The sequence below is a fragment of the Callorhinus ursinus genome, unplaced genomic scaffold (assembly GCF_003265705.2).
Source record: "Callorhinus ursinus isolate GAN/ISIS: 27379988/994484 unplaced genomic scaffold, GSC_fseal_2.0 scaffold18, whole genome shotgun sequence".
Classification (NCBI taxonomy): domain Eukaryota; kingdom Metazoa; phylum Chordata; class Mammalia; order Carnivora; family Otariidae; genus Callorhinus; species Callorhinus ursinus.
Genome location: NW_027397080.1, coordinates 15,292,029 through 15,304,228, shown reverse-complemented (window position 1 = coordinate 15,304,228; position 12,200 = coordinate 15,292,029). Strand labels below are relative to the sequence as shown.

General features: G+C 35.9%; 1 protein-coding gene across 17 annotated transcripts in view; it reads left to right on the top strand.

Moving 5' to 3' along the window:
- EPB41 (erythrocyte membrane protein band 4.1) overlaps nt 1-12,200 on the top strand; it is a 203,040-nt gene that overhangs the window by 93,891 nt on the left and 96,949 nt on the right. For 9 of the 17 annotated variants that reach the window (XM_073903077.1, XM_073903069.1, XM_073903070.1 and 6 more), the window contains 3 exons: nt 1,072-1,532; nt 7,061-7,273; nt 9,607-9,711. In XM_073903077.1, the coding sequence (XP_073759178.1) occupies nt 7,220-7,273; nt 9,607-9,711 (159 nt within the window). In that variant the 5' untranslated portion in view covers nt 1,072-1,532; nt 7,061-7,219. Of the gene's footprint in view, nt 1-1,054; nt 1,533-7,060; nt 7,274-9,606; nt 9,712-12,200 lie in introns of those variants that run through there. The other 8 variants (XM_073903072.1, XM_073903067.1, XM_073903065.1 and 5 more) reach the window with 1 other exon arrangement.

Below are 12,200 nucleotides of genomic sequence, written 5' to 3'. Positions count from 1 at the left end.
AATTTTGAAATATACAAGCTCTATAGTCTGCCTTCTTTTCTCTTTTGCTCTCAGCATTTGCTTTCTAAATCTGTCTTCTCTAAACTTTATTTTCTTTTTAAGATTTTATTTATTTATCTGAGAGAGAGAGAGATAGCAAGAGAGAGAACAAGCTGGGAGGAGAGAGAGAAGCAGACTCCCCGCTGAGCAGGGAGCCCAATGCGGGGCTTGATCCCAGGATTCTGGCATCAGGGTCCTGAGCCAAAGGCAGATGCTTAACCTAATGAGCCACCCAGGCACCCCTAAATCTGTCTTCTGTATTTTGTTTCTTTATTTTTCTATTTTTCTCTATTGTAATAACTTCACTGTCTACATTTAAAAATGCCAAGCATTGAAAATCATATTTTTCAGAAGGAAAAAAGGTCTTAAGGAACTTAAAGGAGGATACTTCTGCAAAAGACTGTAATTTAGTATTATAACATGAAAATTTAAGGATTTTTTGGTGATTATATTAATCATATACTTGTCATTGTTGTCTGATAAGTGATCAGAATTCTGCATTTGCTGTTCTTAATGGAGAAGACTATGCATTCTAAGAAATATAAAGAAAAAGAACAATAAAGAGTTGGGGACCTTTTAATCTCATCATTTCTTGCAGTATAGAGACATTTGCAAAGGATAATTCCTGCAAACTTTGGACCTTTATTAGATTGATACCCTCAAAGCATAGTATACAAATAAGATCTTTTTTAGGAAGGATAAAATGGTATTTGCTATATATAGTTCAGTGCATTGAATTTGAAATATGCATTTCACTAAGTTGGCCTCAGGGGTAAGGTAATTTCTCCATGTGCATATATTTAGCAAGTCAAAGCATTAACAATTTATTCAGGATGTATAGGTGAGATATTTTTGTATTTTAATGGAAAGTCTCATGCTTAATGGACTGGAGTACTGTCTGTTGGTGATTAAATACCCAAATATATTAATTTTGGCACACTTGACATGATTTAGGGTTTTGCCTACAGTAATTGGTTTTGATTATAAGAGCTCCCCTTTTCTGTCTTTTTAATAGCAACATCATGACAACAGAGAAGAGTTTAGTGGCTGAAGCTGAAAATTCACAGCACCAACAACAGAAGGAAGAAGGTGAGGGAGCCACAAATTCAGGCCAACAAGAAACTCAGCTGGAAGAGGCTTCTCAAGAGGCAGCTGAGGGAGATAATCAGTGTGAGCAGAAGCTGAAAACATCTAATGGAGATACTCCTACACATGAAGACTTAACCAGGAACAAGGAGCGGACATCAGAAAATAGGGGCCTGTCACGGCTGTTCTCCTCATTTCTCAAAAGGCCAAAGTCGCAGGTTTCTGAGGAAGAAGGCAAAGACGTAGAGTCAGCTAAAGAGAAATGTGAAGGAGGTCAGAAAGAGATAGAATTTGGAACCAGTCTTGAGGAAGAGATCATTTTAAAAGCCCCAATTGCAGCTCCTGAACCTGAACTCAAAACAGACCCATCCTTGGATCTACATTCATTAAGCAGTGCAGAAACACAGGTAAGGATGTGCGAATGTGTGGGAGGTGTGTGTAATGAAGACAAGTTATACAGTTTATTTTTCACTTAATAACATTTGGTGTTATTTCTTACTAACCAGTTGACTTTTGATAAGAATAAGTAACATGAAACTTTGGACTTTCTGTTGTAAAGAAATTAATATAGTCAATGGAAACTTGACTTTTTAAAAGATACACTCTATACATTTATATTTACATTTTATAAATCAAAGAAAACAAAATGAAAGAAAAGTATTTATCAAATAAGTTTATTCAGGCTATGTATCAGTTAGCTGTGATAATAGAATAAGTCTAAGATTTTTAATGAGGGGGAAAAGTTAGGTGGTTTAAAGTTCATTTTGTTGGAATTATTAGAAATGGGACAGTTTATCTGCAAACATGGTCCTTTTATGAAAATCCTCAAAAAAGCCATGTAATAGATTCAAGCCATCCAGAGGTATGTGCTAGGTTTGAGCCATCCCTGCCTTATTTTTATTGTTTTCTCCAACCAGATCATATTACCAGAGTGTAAGTTATAGATAAGGAAGTCTAGCTCTTTATATCACCTTTGTAATATACAGTAGTCTGGGGCCTTAATTGTGTCAGTTATGCCTTGCTATTCAGAGAGTGGTCATTGGGTTAACAGCATTGGCAACCTCTGGGAGCTTGTCAGAAATGCAGGATCTCAGGCTCTACTCCAGACTTGCTGAGTCAGAATCTATATTTTAATAAAGATTTCTGGGTAATTTAGTACATATATAGCATGTACTAAACATGAGTTGTGAATTTATTTATTGTCCAAAAAAACATTTATAACTGAAACTATTTTCTAGGAATCCCATATGCTTTTAGCCTTAATACCTACAAATTAAAAGCTATTTTAAAGGTGTTTTTATTTCTGAAGCATGTGAGCATTATTTGCATTGTTAAAAGTATAAATCCTATATGTTTTTGTTATAGGTCTCAGGTTTGGGCTACACAGTATTATTAGATTTTTCTAAAAATATTACATGTATTTCTAGAAATATTACTTGTATATTAAAAGTGCTAACAGTAAAATTTAGGATAAAGTTGTAATTACATACTTGCTGTTTTGTGAAACAAAGTTGAAAAGATTTACTATATAGTCTAATAGTTAAACATGCAGGCTATATGGGGCACCTGGGTGGCTCAGTCAGTTAGCATCTGCCTTTGGCTTAGGTCATGATCCCAGAGTCCTGGGATCGAGCCCCCCATCGGGTTCTGTGCTTACTGGGGAGCCTGCTTCTCTCTCTCCCTCTGCCTGCTGCTCTGCCTACTTGTGCTCTTTCTCTCTGTTAAATAAATAAATAAATAAAATCTTTAAAAATAAATAAGTAAACATGCAGGTTATGAAATCAGTCTAGAAAATCATAGCTGAGTGACACTTTTGCTTTATCAGTTTCCTCCTCTGTGCAATGAGGATAAAATTCACCTCCTTTGGCTATTAGAGGATTAAACAAGATAAACATGCAAAGTTCTTGACATTGCCTTCCAGTCATTAAATGTTAGTTATTATTACTTAGTTAATCAACATGAACAGTAAAGGCAAAGAAACTCTATGTATCTTAATATCATTTATTTTAGAAATACCAAAAGAGTTGAATTATATTATCTTTCAGGAAGCCTTGTACTTTGAGGAAGTTTTTAACTGACTTTTTTCTCCTCTGCTTTATGTAGGGAAAAACCCATATTTTGTTTTAGTTAGCATTTGAATCCGGGCTAGTGTATTTCATCTAAAGATCATAGCATTTGTGTGAGGTTGAAACAGATGATCGACAAAGTTAATTTTAGATTTAACTAACGTCTCATTCATTGAAACTTTATCAAATCAGAATTGTGATAAATTGTACACAGGTGTTTATATATAAAGGAAAATAAATTAGTACTGTTAATAAATTTTAAGGAGATATTGTGTAAAGGAGAAAACTATTTTGGGTTTTTTAGAAGCTAGTAATTACAATCAAAACCTTGTGGATCAGAACCTTGTAGGTAAAGGTTTATTTGACCATTTTTCTATATGTGTGATAGAGTTTCACTCGAGTGGTCCTTTTCTATCGAGGTTTGTATTTTATTTTATTTGATTTTTTTTTAAAGATTTTATTCATTTGTCAGAGAAAGAGAGCGCGTGCGTGAGTGAGCACACAAGCAGGGGGAGTGGCAGGTAGAGGGAGAAGCAGGCTCCCTGCTGAGCAAGGAGCCCGATGCGGGGACTCAATCCCAGGACTCTGGGACCATGACCTGAGCCAGAGGTAGACGCTTAACCGACTGAGCCACCCAGGTGTCCCTCTATCCAGGTTTTTTAAAAGTAAATTTGTATCATAGGACTGTACTATTCTTTATGTATGGTACCTTGGATTTTTTGGAAGCCATATATCAGTTTTTAATGTTTACTTATTCATTCAACAAGTATTTATTGAAAACCTACTATGTGTGCCAGGCCCTAGGCTGGATATCATTGGTACAATATGACAAAGAGGTTTAAGATCATGAATTCTGGAGCCAGACTGGTATGTAACTTATTAATTGAATGATGCTGGATGAGTTACTTTAACTTCTCAGGCTTCAGTTTCTTTTTTTTTTTTAATTTTAATTCCAGTATAGCTAACATATAGTGTTATATCAGTTTCAGATGTACAATATAGTAAATTGACAGTTCTATACATTACTTAGTGCTCAATAAGTGTTCTTGATCCCTTTTACCTATTCTTTTTTTTTTTTGCAATTGGGTTATTTTTTTTTCATATTATAAACTTAATTTCTTTTTTTAAAATTTTATTTTAATTCCAGTGTAGTTAACATGCAGTGTTATCTTAGTTTAAGGTGTATAATACAATGATTCAGCAATTCCATATGTTAGTGCTCATCAAGATAAGTGCGCCCTTAATCCCCCATCCCCTAGTTTCACATTCCCCACCCCCACCAACCATCTGTTTGTTCTCTATAGTTAAGAGTCTGTTTTTTTGGCTTGTCTCTCTTTTTCTTTTCCCTTTGTTTTGTTTTGTAAATTCCACATTCGAGTGAAATCATAAAGTATTTGTTTTCCTCTGACTGATTTACTTTACTTAGCATTATATTCTCTAGATCCATCCATGTTGTTGCAAATGCCAGGGTTTCATTCTTTTTATGGCTGAATAATATTCCATTGTAGATATATACCACATCTTCTGTATCCATTCATCTATCGATGGACACTTGGGTTGCTTCCATAATTTACTATTATGGATAATGCTGCAGTAAATATAGGGGTTCATATTCTTTGGGTAAATACCTGGTAGTGCAACTACTGGATTATAGTGTAGTTCTATTTTTAACTTTTTGAGGAACCACCCTCCTGTTTTCCATAATGGCTACACCAGTTTGCATTCCCACCATCACTGCACAAGGGTTCCTTTTTCTCCACATCCTTGTTAACACTTGTTGTTTCTTATGTTTTTTATTTTAAAGATTTTATTTGTAAGTAATTTCTACACCCAATGTGGGGCTTGAACTCACAACCCCAAGATTAAGAGTTGAGTGTTCCACCGACTCAGCCAGCCAGGCACCACATGTTTTTGATTTTAGCCATTCTGATAGGTGTGAGGTGATATCTCATTGTGGTTTTGATTTGCAATTCCCTGATGAGTGATGTTGAGCATCTTTTCATGTGTCTGTTGGCCATCTGGATGTCTTCTTTGGAGAAATGTCTGTTCATGTCTTCTGCCCATTTTTAAATTGGATTATTTGTGGGTTTGGTTTTATGTAAATTTAAAAATATATATATTTTAAAGATTTTATTTATTTGACGGAGAGAGCACAAGTGGGCAGAACAGCAGGCAGAGAGAGAGGGAGAAGCAGACTCCTCACTGAGCAGGGAGCCTGACGCGGGACTCAATCCCAGGATCCTGGGATCATGACCTGAGCGGAAGGCATACTCTTAACTGACTGAGCCACCCAGGCGCCCTTTAAATATATTTTTGATGCTAACCTTTTATCGGATATTTCATTTGCAAATATCTTCTCCCATTCAGTAGTTTATCTTTTAGTTTTGTTGATTGTTTGCTGTGCAGAAGATTTTTATTTTGATGTAGTCCCAATAGTTTAGTTTTGCTTTTGTTTCCTTTGCCTCAGGAGATATATCTAGAAAAAATGTTGCTACAGCTCTGGCTTCTTTCTTATCTCTCAAGTGGGAATAACAATAGCCCCCTCCCCACAGGGTTATTATGAGGATAAAGTGAGTTCAAATAAGTAATGCTTTTAGAATAGTAACTGATGCGTTTTAATTGTTATATAGTGTTGTTGTTGTTATAAAGCAAACATCCCTACTCTTGATGACTTTATAGTCTAATGGAAGAGACAAAAAAGTAGTAAATACAAAATATTTATTATAACAAATGTTATGAAGGGAGTAAGTGGGGTACTAACATGAATAGCAGAATGGGGATAGGCTAGATAGGACAGCCGATTGAAGGCCTCTCTGAAGAGGTCGCATGAAAGGGCCACGAAGGATGGGGAGGAGCCTTTTGGACCACCTCCAATATCTAATTCGGGAGCTAAATAATTAGGTCCTTTTTCCTTTATGTCAACCTTATATTCCGAAAGAAAAGAATTAGTGAGGTTCAGTTAAGAATCTTTCAGCAGTTTTATTATGTTGGAAGTAAGAAAGTATGTGCCAAAATGTTGTTTCACTTACTTGTATAACTTTGGGATGACTTCAGGATAACCCCTGGAAACCCAGGTTTCAATGTCTCTTGCTTCTTTGAATCGTATTTGCATTGAGCATGATAGATAAATGATAGAAAGGAGTTAACTTGTAGTTACAGTTGTTAGCCTAGTTTATATGTTGCTTTATGCTCTAAAATTGGTCCCAAGACTCCCTCTTAGCCATTCATAAGATTTAGAATATGTGATAAATCACATCTCATTTTGCAATTCATAAAGCTACCTTGCTAAAATTGAGGAGCATGGGGCAGAGATGGTAAGGTTTTGATAAACTTTAATAATGTATAATGGTGGGATGCCTGGGTGGCTCAGTCGGTTAGGTGTCTGCCTTCGGCTCAGGTCATGATCCCAGGGTCCTGGGATCAAGTCCCACATTGGGCTCCCTGCTCAGCAGGGAGGCTGCTTCTCCCTCTGCCTCTGCTGCTCCCCCCGCTTGTGTTCTCTGTCTGACAAATAAATAAATAAAATCTTTAAAAAAATAATATATAATGGCATAGTCAGGAAAAATACATAATGCTGAGAGCAACAGATTGGTGTCCTGTAGTTTACCTAAAACCTTCATGTGTTGATTTGAAAGGTAGGATTCTACCTGAGAAGTTTTAAGGATAGCATAGTGAGTGTATAGATCTTTTAGGAGATCATAATATCTTTTATAGATTAATAATTTATTTAATCTTAATATCATTTATATTTGTTTTAGCAGTTTTTCTTCCTCACTGCATTTATTGGTAGCATTATTATAGTTATTAAAATGTATACAGCATATTTTGTGAAATGTCTTTATTACTGATTTGATGTCATGGATATGCAGCCTGCTCAGGAAGAACACAGAGAAGATCCAGACTTTGAAACTAAGGAAGGGGGAGGCCTTGAAGACTGCTCTAAGATAGAAGTAAAAGAAGAAAGTCCTGACTCAAAAGCAGAAAGAGAATTAAAAGCTTCCCAGAAATCAATCAGAAGACACAGAAACATGCATTGCAAGGTTTCTTTGTTGGATGACACCGTTTATGAATGTGTTGTGGAGGTGAGTGCATTTTAATTTCCATAGTCAGAACTCTTAAAAATTGTTCCATGTAGGGTTGAGTAAGTAGTGCCAGTGACTGTTTCTATGAACTGAAATGTTAATAGGGATTTTCTGGAAGTGGAGGCCTGGAAGGATTATGAGTGAGTCTTATTTCTTCTCCAGTTTTTTCTGTATCTGCCAAAACTTGTGAATTGAGCATGTGTTACTTTCATAATCCAAAACAATTTCGTTTAAAAACAGTTGGTTGTTATTTATAGAGTGACCTGCCATGACTAGATTTTCCAGGTAGCCTCAATTTCTGATATTAGGTCTAGCTATTCCCATAATTATATTTGTAAAAAAGTTACTGTGTGGTCATTTCTGCTGGCCCAGATCTAAACCTTAATAAGCCTTGATTTATTCAATGCATTTCTTTAGCCCTGTGAAATAGGATATAAACAATTTAAATCAAGTAATGCCATTTTTTAAAATACTCTGTTATTTTCTGAAAAAATAAGTCATTGAGTCAGGATTGAATAAAAAATGTCACTTACTTGGTTATTCTTTTGCTCCTTCAAGACAAGTTAAAATCCTTAAAAATCTAACCATTTTTTAAACTAGAGCAGTAATTATCAGTTATATGCTTGATATAAAGCAATTGTTGTGATTATTACTAATAATAGCCTTTATTGATAAGACATATATAATTCACATATACTTGTATTTTAGGTATGTAATTATGAATTGAATTATCTGCCTGCAAATGCAAATATATCAAAGCACTAATAGTCTAAAATATCACCTTATATCTATTAATAGATATTCCCTCTCCAAGTTTCAAAGAAGAAATCAAGAAAAATACACTATTGTACTTTGAAAATAGCTGCTATACCTGGTAACTACCAGAGACCTATGGTCTGCTCTTTCTGCTTCTCACCACTAGCTAGCTGAGAGATGGGAAAAGCTATTCCGCACATTCTTCCCATTCAGACCAAGGTCCAGATCTGGGTTCTTTATACCTGAAATATTTGTGGGCAGATATGTTTCAGAATTCAGAATATTTTGGGTTTTAGAAAGGGAGTAAGTACTTATGCTGCATATTTCATAACACACCCAGCAGGGTGTGTGGCAGTACCAAGATTCATTCTAAGGTAGGTACATAAAGACCATAAATAGCCTCATAACAGTTCAGGTCAGGATTTGCCTTCACATGAACTTTGGAATCCGCCCCCCCCCCCCCCCCCACCCCCCGCCAAAAAGCCTAAAATTTTACTTTTTAGAGCTTCTGGATTTTGTAATTATAAATAAGGGAGTAGGGACCTGTACGTGAAGAATTCCCAAATCATTTCTGTCATTTGGAGTGAAAACATAAGAGGGAAAAATGAGGAAAATGATTACCATAGATGGGTTAAGTCTGAAAATGAATTAACATCTATGTGAATTACTAACAGTCATTAAAAATAACTGTTCATTGAGAGGACATGTCATGTGTGTGTGTCAAAAATGATTTCTAATTTTTTTGAAGTATTTAAAAAATATATTTCTGAGAGGTCATTAGCATGTTTGATTTTTTTCAACAATTCCAGTAGCTAGGTAAGATGGATATAAATATTCTTATCATTTTACATATAAGAAAGCTAATGTTCAGCATTATTAATTGAATTGACCCAGGTTGTTTTGCTTGTAAATGGAGGAGCCAGGACTTTTTGACTATGCATCTTAGCCTCTAAGTTAGGCTAATTAGGAATATTAGTACCCAAATTTGGCAGTGGTTTGATTTTCTAAGAAGTGTTTCTTTACTAAGAAGACAATTCGTACACCACTGAAAAAGCCACTGCAACAGGTAATGTCTGTTGGGTATCTAGACTTTGTGCATTTTTCAGGAGGGAGTTGAGACATAGCTCATTCTCTTAGGACATTTGGTCTGAGAACAGTAGCAAGTCTGATGGTTTCCATAGTCACTATTAACTGTCAATGTTGACACTAGATTCAGTGAATTTAGGTGGTCATGATGACAGCAGCCCATAGCAAGCTTCAGGAAATACTGCACCAAAAATAAAGAATGTGATGTTTAAGATGGAAGTAGGGAATGGTTGATGAAGGGAAGGTAAAATTATGCTTTAAATTCTAGCACTATTTCCAAGCCACTCTAAGTGTGTTGCATATTTAAGCTGACAACTGACAAATAAAGAAACAGGATTTTTATAACCCACATTGCTCTACTTACGCTGTATAAACCATCAGAAAGTGGTGGTAACCACCGATAAAAGAGGAAATTGGGAAGTGACACTTTATTTTATTTGGTGATAAATACAGGAATAAGAGGAAACCTCAAAATATGTATGTCTTTGCAGAAACATGCTAAGGGACAAGATTTGCTTAAACGAGTGTGTGAGCACCTCAATCTTTTGGAAGAAGACTACTTTGGTCTAGCCATTTGGGATAATGCAGCCTCTAAGGTGAGGAGACTGATTGTCAAAATACTTGTTTAAATTCTTTTATTGTCGTTAAGAGTGTATTTGTGCCTGCCTCTCCAAGATACAGTGTACTTAAGAGTTATTCTTGCCTATTCTTGTTTCTCAGATTTTCCCTCTAGAACATTTTAAAGAAAAGACCATTGCTGCTGTTGTGTTCTTTCATCATTGAGAGAAAGTATCCACTGTACTGTCTTTTTAAAGGACAGGGGAAGTACAGAGCTATGATGTCCTGATTAGCAAGTAGATACCAATAACTTCATATATTACGCAATTAGTATTGTATCTAATAGGTTCATAATAAATATTTGTTGAATGGATGATCTATCAATATTATAATTATACAATAATTATATATAGTTATAATTTGAGAGTAATGTTATAAAAGAGAATAAAATCCCAATATTATTGAAACAGCCCTAAATGAATCTGACATTTTCTTCTAGCCCAAAAGGAAGTGAGTAGTTAACTTTTGAAAGAAGCAAAAGAAAGTGTGAGAACATGGAGGAGGAAAGAAAGGTTAAAAGTCAGGTATTTGCTTCAGGAAACTTGAATTATTTCCTAGGCCAATTTACTGAAAATTACAAGTATTTAGCTTAAAATCTAGTGATAAAAACTTTAGTCCAGTTTAACAAATCTTTGCAGGTGCTATCCTAGATGATATGGATAGGGCTGTGGATAAGATAGACATGGTCTCTGCCCTCTGGAACTTATAGTTTAGTGTGGCGAGTGTTATATAAAAGGAAATCTTAAGATGTCATGACAGGGTATGGCCAGGGAAGTCTTCCCTGGGGATGTGATGCCTGAGCCGAGAATTGATGGATTAAATGGGCAAGTGAGGTGGAGAGAGAATGGATTGTATAAAGGCCTAGAATTGAGAGAGTGGCATTGGAGGAACTAGGAGCCTGGCTAAACATAGGAAATGAGGAACAGAGTAAGAGATGAATCTGGAGAGCTACACAGGGGCCAGGTCCTGGAAAGAGTTTTGTATACGATTTATTTAAAGTGAGTTTTGTTGGTTCTTTCTCCAAGGTAATTTATGTTCGTTAAAAAAAGTTAGGGGCAGCAGCCTTTAACAACTGCAGACTCTATAGATTGGATTATTTGAGTTAGAATGCAAACTTGAAGACATGGAATTGCCCTTTGCCTAAATAAAATCTATTTGTAGAATATACTAGTAGTTACATAGTAGTTTGCAATAATAGTTTGTCCTTCTATGTGAGTGACTGTTGGTTCAAGCAGAAGAACTGTGTCTACCAGCACTAGGTTAATATTGTTCTTTAAGGACTTAATCTTTGTCCTTAAAGGCTCAAACCAACTTGTACTGAAGCCTCTAAGTTCCATTAATAAGGGAAGACTGAAGGTAATTAAAAAACAATACCTCCAAAACTACAGTGAAAAACATTCAGCAGCTGTGAGCTAGAAAATTATTCAATGAATGAAGGAACGTACTCTGAAAAGTATTTTATGTTATACAAGCTCAGTGGGATAAAGTCCAATGTTTTTACACTATGGGTGCAAAAAAAAAAAAAAAGGAAAAGAAAAATCCAAGGTTGATTTGAGAATAATTGAGAATGCTTGAATTTGGCATGTCAGTAAAGTCACTGAATATCTACTTAATATAACTGGAAATAATATCTATGAACCATGCATAGTTAAATTTTGAGAAGCTAGCTCATTCATCAGACATTCAGCAGAGGAAATTCTTTTCCACTTGCAGTTGAGCTTTTTGGGCCCACATTGCTACAAAAACTTTGAGTTGCACTCTGGAAAACAGTATGGAGGTTCCTCAAACAGTTGAAAATAGAGCTACCATACAATCCAGCAATTGCACTACTGGGTATTTACCACAAAGATACAAATGTAGGGATCCGAAGGGGTACATGCACCCCAATGTTTATAGCAGCAATGTCCACAATAGCCAAACTGTGGAAAGAGCCAAGATGTCCATCGACAGATGAATGGATAAAGAAGATGTGGTATATATACACAATGGAATATTATGCAGCCATCAAAAGGAATGAGATCTTGCCATTTGCAATGACGTGGATGGAACTGGAAGGTGTTATGCTGAGTGAAATAAGTCTATCAGAGAAAGACATGTATCATATGACCTCACTGATATGAGGAATTCTTAATCTCAGGAAACAAACAAACTGAGGGTTGCTGGAGTGGTGGGGGGTGGGAGGGATTGGGTGGCTGGGTGATAGACATTGGGGAGGGTATGTGCTATGGTGAGCACTGTGAATTGTACAAGACTGATGAATCACAGATCTGTACTTCTGAAACAAATAATGCAATATATGTTAAGAAAAAAAAAGAAGAAGAAGATAGCAGGAGGGGAAGAATGAAGGGGAGTAAGTCGGAGGGGGAGACAAACCATGAGAGACGATGGACTCTGAAAAACAAACTGAGGGTTCTAGAGGGGAGGGGGGTGGGGGGATGGGTTAGCCCGGTGATGGGTATTAAAGAGG